This window comes from Otolemur garnettii, unplaced genomic scaffold, assembly GCF_000181295.1.
Source record: "Otolemur garnettii isolate 467f Iridium unplaced genomic scaffold, OtoGar3 scaffold00161, whole genome shotgun sequence".
NCBI classification, from domain to species: domain Eukaryota; kingdom Metazoa; phylum Chordata; class Mammalia; order Primates; family Galagidae; genus Otolemur; species Otolemur garnettii.
In genome coordinates, this window is record NW_003852556.1 from 246,597 (window position 1) to 259,531 (window position 12,935).

A 12,935-nucleotide genomic window follows, 5' to 3' on the forward strand; every position below is an offset into this window, starting at 1 on the left:
CACAACACATGATCACGTGCATGCTTATATACAGGTCTGCATACACAAATGGATGACCATATATATACATACATACATGCATGGATGACCCACATGTACACACATACATGGGCATGGACAGCCCCCATGTACTTGTACACACATGCATGGGTGGCCCACATGTACATACACATGTGTACACAACCTGCATGTATATGCACAAACATGCGCAGATGGCCCACATGTGCATGCACATATGTGCCTTGGGGCCTGCATGTACATTCGCACATGTGCACGGGCCACCCCACACTTGCAGTATCTTCTCTCACGGAAAGCAAGCTGGGTCTCCAGCCTGGTCTGAGGCTCCAGGGCTCCACCCTGGCTGCAGACAGGGAGCTGGGTAGCCACCCAGTCTCTTCCCAGCCGACTAAGAGCAGCAGCCAGATAGGAGGGTGGAGTCAGGGGGCTCAGAGAGGCTGAGGCTACCATGTGAGAGCCAACCAGGTCCCCAGCTGCTCCTAACTCCTCTAGCTCCCATGGCCTAGGGGTACCCTGCACCCCACACTATGGCTACTGCTCTGCCCTCAGCCTGGAATGCCCTTCTGCCCCCACCAGGCTAATGCCTATTCATCCTGGAAGTCTCTTACTCCTGGGAGCATTGACCAGCCCAGCTAGTGGTCTGGGCTCATCCCCCTCACTGCATCTGTAATCTCCTCTCTGTCCACATGCTGTGGCCTCTGGAGAACAGAGGGCAGGCCTCATTTGTTCCCGTGCCTGGCACATAGCAGGTGCTCACAGCTGTTTGTTGGTCAGATGGACAGATGGATGTATGGATGGACAGATGGACAAATGGCTGGATGGGTGAGAGGTTAGAGAGACAGATAGATAGATGGATGGGGACTGCACGGGTAGATGGACAGGCAGAGGAGGAGGGGGTGGGTGAGGGCCAATTGGGTGACAGTGGGCATGTGGAGATGCTCTCACACGCAGCTCCCTCCTAGTAAGGAGCCTTCTTAGAGACATGGGCTTGTGGACACTGGCTTGGCTGGACGTCTTGGTGTAGCTCTCTCTGGCCTAAAGCCATCATTTACAACTCCCAGGCCCCTGCCTGTGATCTATGCTCTCCAAACAGGTAATTTGTCCTAATTGCTTCAGGATGTGGCACTTGCATTATCCAAGCTCTATCTCTCCAGATGTTGGACCCTCAGATGTCCTCCACGCATATCACTCCCTCTCCCCACAGGTGTTACCACAGGCAACATGCAAGGGCAATGGGTAGTCTCTGTCCCCTCTGCATGCTATGTGGAGTGGCTGTTCCCCTGGCTGATAACCTTGTGCCTCCTTTCTTGGATATTACCTGGAGTTTGGGGACAGACTTCAGCCCAGGGCTATGGGTGCAGTGCCCAGGGCATAGTGGGGCCTGTGCTGGGCGCTGGTGCTAGTCTGGCCACTTTCTGCAATTGTACAGATGGGCTTTGCAAGCTGGTGGCAGGAGTGAGAAGCCCTGTGCTGTGAGGTGGCTGTCACAGCTTATTGGAGTGTGTCCTAGGACAATGTTTCTTCACCCAGCACATGGGATTAATAGCCCATTTAGGGCCTGGGCAAACTGAGTGGGCACCTTGCACAGGGCATTGGGCCTATGACGCAACGTTCTCTGAGGTCCTGCTCTAGCCCATTACCTGGCTGGCCTGAGGTCAAGCCGTCCTGCTAGAGTGACCCCGTCTGGTTCTGGGCCTTGTTGACAGGACTGATTACATCCTTGGTTCCACACATACTCCTCATCACATAGTCTCTTCATAAGTGGCTGCTGAGTCACACCCTCAGTGCTCTCTCCCAGTCTTTCTCATTTTCCTAACTATGGATAGGGCTAGAATTTCCCAAATCTAGGTTCTGATTCCCTTTTGCTTAGCAATTCCACCTCCACAGCTCCTCTTTCTTCCCTCATCTCACCTTCGGTAGGGAGGGCCCACCAGCTCCACTAGCTGTACTGGCTTCGAGTGCAGGAGGCCAGTCCTCACTAGGAGAGGGCGATTCAGTTAAGCTCAGTGCCTTGTCTTAAGATTGCCTTTTGTCTTGGTCTGCCCAAGCCCCCAGATGGCCTGTGTTAATCTAGGCTTTTCCCAGCCCAAACTGCAGACTTGCCAAGCTGCTTTTCTGCATGTTTGCTGCAGCAGCACCTCCCTCCTGGCACCCATCTCTGTCTCAGCAGGTTTGTGCTATAAGAAGGGACCTCAGATAGGGGTCTTTTCCCTCAGTTCCCATACCTGGTCATCTGCTGGGATGCCCTGTGGTATTTTTATCTGGATCAGGCTGGCCCCTCAGGCTCCTCTTTAGGATGACTGAGCCCCAGCACCGCCACCTGGGGCTGAGGATTTCAACCCCTAGACTGAGGGAACAACCAGTCTGGGGCAGACTGCAGAACTAAGGGTGTCCTGTGCAGTGGGTGGAGATGTAGGCCCAGACGCCGACACTGCTTCTCTGCTGAGGCCCAGAGACCGCAGAATGGTCTTTAGTGGGAGTGGTGTGTCCAGGAAGTTCACCCTGTCAGGAAATGGGGTAAAGGGCAGAGTCCTCAGAAGTTGTGGCACAGTCTGTGTCCTGGCTGTGGACATGCCAAGCTCAAGGCCCATGTGAGATGGCCTGTCTTGCCCACTCCCAGCCTGGCTATTTGGGGTCTCCCACCACTCTTGAGCGAGGCTGGCCTGGCGTCTGGGTATGGACATCCCTGGCTCTGGCTGCGAGGCAGGTAGCGAGTGGGTGTCACCAATGGGTCACCCATGATCAGGCTGGTCAGAGGTGGGCTAAGGCCTCTGCCCAGTGTTCCCTGAGGGCTTAGGGGCAACAGATGCTTCAGAAGTACCAGCCAGCTCCTCAGTCATAACTCCCCACAGCTCCCCCAGGGTCCTCTGTGGCAGAGGCTTCAGTTCCTGCCTAAGTGTGAGAGTGAATAGTCGGCCCTCCCTGGGTGGTGGCTGCTCTGGGAACATAGGCTGGAAGGGAGCTGTGCCAGTGTAGGGTGAGGGCTGGTGTGCTGGGCCTGGGCTCCCAGGGCACTAACCCCTCCACCTGGTGTGCAGAGGCCTGTGGGAGCAGATCTGTGTATGATGGCCCTGAGCAGGAGGAGTACTCCGCATTCCTCATTGACGACCCCCAGGAGACATACAAGACGCTGAAGCACCTCATTGCTGTGGTCGTGGCTCTGGAGCGGGAACATGCCCAGTATAAGAGGGACAAGTTCCAGAAGACAAGATATGGAAGCCAGTGAGTTAGCCACTCCAGTTAGCTTGGAGCCTGGGAGGTCTCAGCAGGGTGTGGCTGTGTTGTTCCCTCCTTTAGAGCAGGGGCCTGGCTTTCCTCTCTAGGGCCCCTAGCTGGAGTCCCAGACCTCTTCCCACCCTACTGCACCCCCACCCTCACACCACCACCACCCCCACATTGCTCCTATGTCTCTCTTGCCTCTCAGGCCAGCCTCCTTCTGCACACCCCTTCCTCCTCCCCCTTCCCGCAGCTCTTCCCTCCCTCCCCCACTCTTCCTTCTCTCCTCCCTTCTCCTCCCTCCAGGGCAACCAGCTGGGGAGCCATTCTGGGGAGGGAAGTGTAACCCAGGGACAGCAGCAGGTCCTTAGGATTCCGACTTAACAGGCTGTTCTTGGGACCAAGTGCGTAGCACCTCCTGGGAGATGTGGCCTCATATGTGGCCTAGATGTGTTTGTGCCCAGCTCCTAGCCCTCCCCCACCACTAAGTCAGAACCTTAGACACCCCTCTGGGCAGAGTGCACATTCACCTTCTGAAACATTGCTCCACTGACACTGACTGAAGACGGCAGGCTGGAAAACAACATGTGCAGCACAGTCCTGCTTCCCACAGCCAGCATATGGGCTGCAGAGGGCGGGTGCTGAGCACCTGCAATGTGCCAGACACTGCACACAGGCAGAGAGTTGTGGGCCTGATCTCACACTACACACACATGTGCATGCACTCTGCTGACATACTGCATTCGACAAAGGGCACATACAGCTGCATACGTTCCACACACATGTGCAAATGTGACTCCTCGCCTGCACACTTGACCTACACGTGTGCACACAGCAGCTGGAGTTGGCTAGGCATGCCCAGAGGGAGCTTTGTGCTTTGTTCTTCCTTTGGCCTCTCTTTATTTTTCGTATTTACTGCAATAAACATGTACCACATTTAGGAATAGGAGAGAAGGCTGCCAAAACATCCGCCAGAGGACAGCGGGCAGCTGGGCTATGCTCACTCTCCCCCACTTCCCTCTGCAGGGAGCACCCCATTGGAGATAAGAGTTTCCAGAGCTGCATCAGGCAGCCATCCGAGGCCTCCACACATTCCATTTGAAGCCTGGAAAGGACAAGAGAGTAGGGACAAGGGCAGAGCCACCAGCCTGGGTCCACATGCCTCTGCACCATCAAGAGTGGTGTGTCCAGGACCACCAGCCTGGGTCCACATGCCTCTGCACCATCAAGCCCATGTCACGCCTGATCTGAGAGCTGCTGCCATCTGCTATGGCAGGAACTAACTTGCCCATTGGGTGAGTTAATTTTCATTCTCCAGGTTTATGGGATTCAGTGATCAGCCAGATCATCAAGAAGTGTGGGCACCACCACTGCTGTGGCCCGGCCCAGCCTGGGAGCCCTCGCTCAGCCCAGTGGCTGCAGAACATGAGTTCCCACCTTGCCCTCACTGTGCCCTGCCGCCTGTGCATCTCTGCACCATGGGCCCTCAGCCCTGCCTGGACGGACATCCTGCTTCATCACCAGCCACAGATGGCCTCTCTCTTCAGCTGTTGATGAGGTTTTGTTCCTGGCCAAAGGGTCAGTTTGTGACTAGGACATGCAGAGCTGCACAGAAGTCCCACCTGAGAGTGCTCCTGGTACCTGGGAGGCACCCTCTGCAGAGGGGCTCCAGTCTCCAGGTGTCTGCTGAGCCCCCAGCTCAAGCACACATCCTTCTGATGAAGGTTAGAGTTCCTCCCCTGGTGGAAATTTGGGAAAGATTTTAAAAATAGAAGTGTGCATTTTTCACGCTGTTTTTCTTAATATTTTTAAAAGACTGTTTTAAATTAGCTCTTTCTAACTTTGGATATTCCTATCCAACCTGTACCTGGTAAACAAGAGGACATCATAGGAGGGCAGCGTAAAAAGGAGTCCTGTGTATTTCATGAAAGCCAGCAAAAGGTCCTCAAAAGAAAAATCAAAGAGAAGAAACTATGAGTTTGAAGAGTGGAGCCTTCAGTGACACAGGTGCCACTGCCATGAATCCGAGCACTGTGTCTCTGTGGGCCCTGTCCCCTCCTCACCCTCCTGGAGCTTGCCGAGGAAGATCTCCACACAGTGTCCTCAACTGCTGTCGGCACTGCATGCCTGGTGCTCTCTGTTCTTGTTTGGAAACATTGTTGTTCAGGGTCAGTATAGATGGCAGGTAGTAACGTTAATGTTGTCACAAAAATAGTGGAGGAAAATGTAAAAAATAAACTTTGGGACACACAGCTATGATGCTGCACCGAGCTGCAATTTTTAACATGGATTTGTAACTTAATGTCTCTGTTTATAAAATACTAATAATTTGCAATGTATTTTACTGTCCAATTAAAACAGATATTTTATTCTTTCTGAGGACTGGCTTGATTTTCAGGGGTGCCAATGGATAGTCATACAAGTGGTGGTGCCAGGCACAGGGAGCTGGATGACATTGCTCTCATGACAGGTGACATTGTTCTAGTAATAGGTGATGTCCCTCTGATGACAGGATGTTTTATTGACAGGTGACATTCTTCTGGTGACAGGTTGTATCACTGGTGGCAGATGATATTTCTTTGCCTGGGGGCTTTGGGTGGGATCCTGCCCCACGATGCCCTCAGGACAGGTGCAGGACCTGGATGGCTGAGGGACATGAGCATGTTGGGAAGACAGACCCCAACATACTCTGTCTTCTAGGACGCAGGGGGCATGGTGTCTCAAGGCACTGGCCTGAGCAGAGATGGGTGGCCCTCAGGATACCTCCCCCTCAGGGAGCTGTTTCACTCTTGGGGACAGGAGAGGGTCAAGGGGAGGGGGGCTCTGGGTAGAGATTCCATGGTTGGGGCAAGGGCCGTTCAATGTGTTCCATTTTCTTTTTTTCCATTTGGTTTTCAGTCTTTTTTTTTTTTGTAATCTCATCCTGTTGGTTCTTATTTGAGAGAAACCAGGGGGTTTTGCTTAGAGGTACCAAATCAGATGTTTCTTAGGGCATATGCAGGTCTGGTGGGCAATGTTTATGTGTGAGGGCCTCCCTGGGGTGGCCAAGGCTGGATGGGCCTGGCCGGCCTCCCCTGTGCCCAGACAGGCAGGTCAGGGCCTCTCTTCTCTGCCCCAGGCCACTGTGGGTGGTGGATGAACTCTGGGCAGGGCACTGAGACCAGAATGGAGTACAAGGGTTCCTGCTGTCCTCATCTCCGGGGCCCTAGAAGTTATTGGAGAGAGGACAGTGTCTATTCACTGCCTCCTGTCTTCAATCTTGGCTCCAACCGTGCCTTGATGCAGGCACCTTGGAGGCATGGTCTCCCCAGGCTGAAAGTTGGTGGGTACTGGGAGAAGTGGCCACTTCCTACCTTGGCACTTGGCCGGGTGACCTCAAGCCTCCTGGACACAAGGATGCCATGGGCTTGTTTGAAGAAATAATCAGAAAGGAAAGGGCTGAAGACTCAGTGTGGGAAGTCCCTTCTGTCTCCTCCCCATGCTCCCCAAGCTAGGAACATGGACAGGCCAAAGGGACAGAGCAGGTCACCTAACAGGCCTTGCCAGTGTGAGAACCTCATGTGCTTTGCTCCTGTTGGTCAGTCTCACGGTGGTTTTGTTCCTAAGCCCTACTGGGATGAGGCTTTAAAATGAGCATTTCTGGGCCAGGGGGTTCTGTTCTGCTGTGTTTCATCCCCAAGACCTCTGGGTAGGACTGTGCTTGGAACTGAGGCCTGTCAGGGGTGATTAAGGTAAAGTGAGGTCACTGAGGCATCTTCACCTAGCAGAGCTGTCATCCTATGCACAGATGAGGATAGCACACAGCGGGGTGACCACGTAGGAACACAGGAGGAAATGGTGCTCCTGGCCCCAACCCCATGGGCCCCATCTCTGATGGAGGCCTCCAGAACAGGAAGCAAAATACTGTTGGTTCAGCTCCAGCCGCTGGTGGCAATGCCTTCAGACCCACCTTCCCAGAGACCTCCACGAAGCCCCATCTGTGGAAAGCTTTGTCCTATATCCAGCGGACTGAGGAGAAGGCACTGGCCACTGGGCACTGCCCTCCTTACCCTACCTTCACACCTCAGTTTGTCCCTGAAAGAAGAGTCTGGGACACAGAAGACAGTCCAGAGGCTGGAAGCAGGGAACAAATGCGTGCCCCTGCCTTCATGCTAGAAGGACCCTGGGCTGGGACTGGGTGACCTTTGACCTCTGACCTTGCAGTGACATCACAGCAGCCCCATGGCGACAGGGGCCTTCCCCCGGCACAGTCTTCGGCCACTTTTCTACAGCAGAGATGGTGTGAGGGGCAGCCATGACCCCCCACTGAGGCTGTACTAGATAGAAGCTTCGGGATGGAGAAGGACGCAGATGCCACACACAGAAGGCACCGGCCTGGACCTGGGGCCCTGCCCGTGGGAGCCCCTGGGCACCTCAAGGCAGCCAGTGAGGGGGCCGAGCTTCAAAGAAGTAGGAGTGTGGGCGGCCTGCACCAGAGGGGGGACCCCCCGAGCCGCATCCGGAGGCTACGCAGGGAGCCGGGTAGGTCCTGGCTCAGACCAGTACTGCCAGATGTTCCAACCCACACTGGTCATGCCCAGGGCCCACTGGGAAGTCTCCTGCTGGCAGTGGGGCCCCAGCTGGGCAGCCTGAGTGCAGGGGCCAGTGTCAGGGAGCAAAGGCAGGGCAGGGGATGCTCTGTGGCAGCCCAAGCCTTGCAAGAGCAGCAGCTACCCATGTGGCCAGGAGACAAGGAGAGCAGCACGGACTCATCTTGTACTCGTCCCCAGGATTGGCATCAGACATGGAGATGCAGTCTTACTCAAGCCCTGGGGACAAAGTGAAAGTCTAGAGATGTGCTGTCCCAGGGATGTAAGCCGCTGTAGGGCCTGCACCACCCTTATCCCCTGGCCTCTCCTGAGAAGTGCAAAGTTCTTGACAGAAGTGACCAGATGGCAGGTCTCAGAGCCTGCCTCAGGCCACCTGGAATGTGGCCCCATTGCAGGATGTGGGGTCTCAGTTCCCAGGGTTCAGACCTTCCCCAAACAACGCAAGAGGAGGGGACAATGTGAGAGGAAACCTGTCTGGCTGGCAGACCCACCACCCTGCATGGGCCTTCCTCACAGCCCAGGACCCAGACCATGTTTGAGGACCACCCCCTACTCCGGCGTATGGTGGCCCAGGTGGCCAAGCTGCTGCAGGAAGAAGAGTGGGTGGCCCCAGTTGTGTGTCCTGGGATGTGGCTGCTTGCCAGGGACCCAACTGTGTGGACTGGACTGCTCACTCCCATACCCAGTGAGCTCAACAACTTGCCGGGTGCTGGCTACTGACAGGGAGTCTCCATGTCTTCATCACAGTTGGGAGGCTGGGCGTGGGGGAGCAGAGCCAAGAGCCCCAGGGGCTCCAGAACCTGCTGTGGCCATGCCTGGGAGCCTACTTAGCCCTCTGCAAAACCTCTGTGCTTTACCCTCCCTGGCTTCATACCAAGTTCCCGTGGTCAGACCTGTGGTCAGCTGCTGGTCTTACTGCCTGGAACTCCCCACTCTGGCCTGGAGCTGAGCTGAATGGGAGGCCAGGGCAGATTGGACTCTGCCATGTTCTGTGAGGAAATCCTTTGGGGGCAGCTCCAAGTCCCTGGCTGGGGCTGGGTGCAGCTCTGGAGCCCCCTGAGGTGTTAGAGTCCTGGGGAGGCCCTCCCAGGCATCTGCACGGGCCAGGCCCCACTCATGCCCAGTGCCTAGTGGGAGGTCACCCACACGTGACTCCTTAGAAGGCTCTGCCCAGAAGCAGAGAAGTTGATGCTTACTTGAAGCAGAGCAGCCGGGAGCTGAGCAAGGTGCAGACCACAGCTGTCCTCCCACCAGACCCTGGACACAGCCCTGTCCATCAGTACTTAAAAGAACGGCTTTATGTTCTACCTGCCCCTCACCCAGAATAAAGACCCGTACTAGCTCTTTTTGGAAAACAAACCACTGCAAACATGCCAGCAGTGCTTCTCAGAGGGGCCAGGCAGTTAGTGACCACAGGGTTTTCCTGGACAAGCCCCATATGGTTTCACGTTCCTTCTGTGGCCTCCCCTGGAGAGATCAGGGCCTCACCCACCCTCCTGCTCTGTGACTTCCAGGGGGAGCTATACCATGCCTCACCCTGAGTCCCCAGGAAAGAACATGGACCCTGGGGCTCAGGTGTCATGGGTCTGAGCTGTGGAATGTGCTGGAGCCCCAGCTTTGGGGGAGGGGCGTCACAGGGCACAGTGGGGCAGGGGGCTCACTTCAGCGTCCCAGCCTGGTGCACACCACCAGTGTGCAGATGGATGGTGCTAATTACTCTGTCCTCCCTTTTCAGAGTCAGAGGACCTGGGGAAAGACCTGAGGGGTGATGTGGATGATGCCAGCTGGTAAGCAGGCTGGACTGGCCCTGTGGTCCTGCAAAAGCCCCACCTGAGGTGTAGAAGGGGGGTTGTAAATTCTATACCTGGAGGTAGGACCACCCCAGAGGTCCTCTGGATGGCAGACACCCTCCCCTGCCCCATCAGCCTCCTCCCACAGCCCTTCTGCAGGCCTCCTGTGCCCTCCTGGGACTAAGTGCTGTCTTGTCTTGTGGCCACATCTGCCCCAAGAGGACAGCTCCAGTGGCTTAGTGAGGATGAGGCCCAGGCATGGGACCTCCTCTGCATCCTGTTCCCACCAGGCCACACCTTCCCTCCCCACCTCTGACTCGTTTTGCCCCCCACCCCATCACAAAGGATGTGAAAGTTATTGAATCACCCAAAAAGTTTTCTCAGATACCAAGACTCGCTAGCACCAGGCACCAATAGGGGCCAGTCACCCTTGTACAAATGGCTTTCCTTGAATTGGCCAAGGAGAGAACTGGCTCCAGAAGGCACCATAGGTGCAGCTGGTTGATAAGGGTCAGGAGCCCATGTGTGGAAAGAGGATTCTGAAGGCAGCCTGGAGCAGGGCAGAGCAGGGAGGGCAGTTGTGGTGGCGTGGCTGAGTGTGTGCCCACATTGACAAGGCTGGGAGCCAGCAGGACCCCATGGCCAGTGGCTGCTGGTGGTGAGGAGGCTAGGAAGATGCCTGTGGCCCTGGCCTCATCCAGTCAGACTGGTGTGAACAGCGGCAGGCCCAGACAGAGCCCAGCCCACCCGTGGCTCTGCACAGCCTGCCTGGCACTACGTGGAGCCAGCAGAGTACCTGCTGCAGAGGTGGCCACATCTTTATACCAGGGCGAATTCAGCCCTTGCTTCTGAAATAAGCCCAATTTGGCTGTGTACCAAAGACATCCAGGGGCCACGTCTAACCCCTCCAGCGGGTCTAGCTGGTCCATGACATGCAGACCTTTCTGGTGAGACCCTCCCAGGCTCACACAGCCCCCAGACATCCAGCGCCCAACATGGTAACAGCAGGAGAGGGGATCGATGTCATCGATTCCAGACCAGTTCTGTACGTCTCCTGCAGGCAGGGGAACCCTGAGGAAGACAAGGAGGGGAAGGACAAGGCTGCCCTTGGGAAGGTGGACCCTGAGGATGGGAATATGAGACCAGAGGCTGAGAAGAGCGACTCTGAGGCCAGCACTGCAGGAGCACAGGAAGGCGAGTGCGTGGACAGTCGCCCCCAGGAGGCCAAGGTCTGGCACCGCCCAACCGCCACACATTTTTGTCCCCTGCCTCAGAGTCCTAACTTTACTTACCTGTTTGGTATCTTTGGCCTTTTAGGAGCAGGAGCCAGAGTTCATAAAGCTAAATGGCCTTCTGGAAGAGGAGGCAAGAGCTCTTCACTTTAGTAACCAAAGTAAGATGGGGAGGCCTGTCCAGGCACGAGTCCCACTGGGCCACAAGCTTGCTGTGGACTTTGGCTGGGGTCATCTCAGCAGTTGCCATGCTGTAGAGTAGAACTGAGATCCCTGTCCCCAGAGAAGTCAGAATCCAAGCTCTGTGCCTCTTTGCTCAACCCTGGGTATACTACTCCCCCACCACTGTGTGACCTGAGAGGGGGTCCCTCAGTATGACTGGGGCCCAGAAGGACCTGAGCCACACCCTAGTGTTGGCCAGAGATGTGTCAGTACTGTGCTGTGTTCTCATGGGCGCTTTGTGAAGGAAGGTGGCTTTTATCCCCCTCCTGAACCTTGTGTGGGGAATGGATATGGAGCTGGGCACATTAGCCAGGGCTATGCAGCTCATGATCCTGGGTTTGACTCCAGGGCTTTGGGAAGCCTCTCATCCCAGATATTTCTTTGGAGTTGACCAAAGTGCTGCCATTGGAGACACACTCCAGGCAGCCAAGGTGCCTTCCTCCCTTGCTCACCCAAGCCTGCCACCCCCACCTCTTTGGTTTCCATTCACAGAAACCATCTATGTTTGTGGAGATTGATCTGGGAGACCGTGCTGAGGAGGTAAAGACAAAACCCCTCAAACATGCACAGCCACAGCACACTCACTGGGAAAGAACCTGTGCTTTTCAGGCTAGGCCCAAGAGGCCTATCCGGGAACTTGCACCATGACTAGCATGTGCTAGAGCAGGGGGCAGGGATGGTGGCTCTGGAGGGGTCCATGATGTTGAGGACAGGCCTTGGGAGGGACACACCCTCACTTCTTCCTCTCCCTCCCCTAATGCCAACCTGCATACTTTCTGGCAGTATCAGAGACTCTAGGGCCTCTAGCAACCCTCAGGGTATCCAAAGGCCCCCAGAACCTCTTATGGGTCCTATTGAAAACTTGCATGACTTGCATGTAGTCCTGTCCCCCCAGGAAAAATAAATAAGAAAACGTCACACAGGATGAAGGCTTTAGGAATTTGGTGAGAAGGAGCAAAGCTGCCCCTGCCCCTGAGAGCTGGCCTGGCTGGGGAAAATACCACAGACCTGGGAATCAGGAGGCCCGGTCTTAGTTGATGAATGGCTCTGCTGGAAAATGCTCAAATAACTCGCACCTTGCTGTGCCTCAGTTAGCTCCTTTGTAAAATGGATCATAGTAGTACCTACACTCCAGGGTTGTTTTATAAAGTTCTCAACCGTTCCTCATAACCAGAAAATCTCAGTATTATCATCATCATCACTGTCATCACTATCATTATCACAATCATCACTATTATCATCACACCACCACCACCACCATTACCATCACATCATCTCCGTCACCACCACCACCATCATCACCATCACAATCACTATCATCACCACCACCATCACCATAATCACCACCACCTTCACCATCATCATCACCATCATTATCATCACCACCACCACCATCATCATCACCATCATCATCATCATCATCATCACCAACATCATCACCACCACCATCATTATCATCGCCATCATCACCATCACCACCACCACCACCATCATCATCACCATCGTTATCATCACCATCATCATCACCACCACCATCACCATCACCACCACCACCTTCATCATCATCATCACCATCATTATCATCACCATCATCACCATCATCATCATCATTGCCATCATCACCAACATCACCACCACCACCATCACCATCATCATCACCACCTTCACCATCATCATCACCATCATCATCATCATCGCCATCATCACCATCACCACCACCATCACCATCATCATCACCATCATCATCGCCATCATCACCAACATCATCACCACCACCATCATCATCACCATCATCATCACCACCTTCACCATCATCATCACCGTCATCATCATCATCGCCATCATCACCATCACCACCACCACCACCA

The 12,935-nt window shown here is 54.9% G+C and overlaps 1 protein-coding gene across 1 annotated transcript in view; it reads left to right on the top strand.

Moving 5' to 3' along the window:
* RASA3 (RAS p21 protein activator 3) overlaps positions 1-5,608 on the top strand; it is a 111,604-nt gene extending 105,996 nt beyond the window's left edge. Inside the window, exons 23-25 of the mRNA XM_003799977.3 lie at positions 3,057-3,240; positions 4,261-4,392; positions 4,446-5,608. Coding sequence (XP_003800025.1) covers positions 3,057-3,240; positions 4,261-4,336 — 260 coding nt within the window. The 3' untranslated portion in view covers positions 4,337-4,392; positions 4,446-5,608. The remainder of the gene's footprint in view (positions 1-3,056; positions 3,241-4,260; positions 4,393-4,445) is intronic.
* The last annotated feature ends 7,327 nt before the right edge of the window (positions 5,609-12,935 follow it).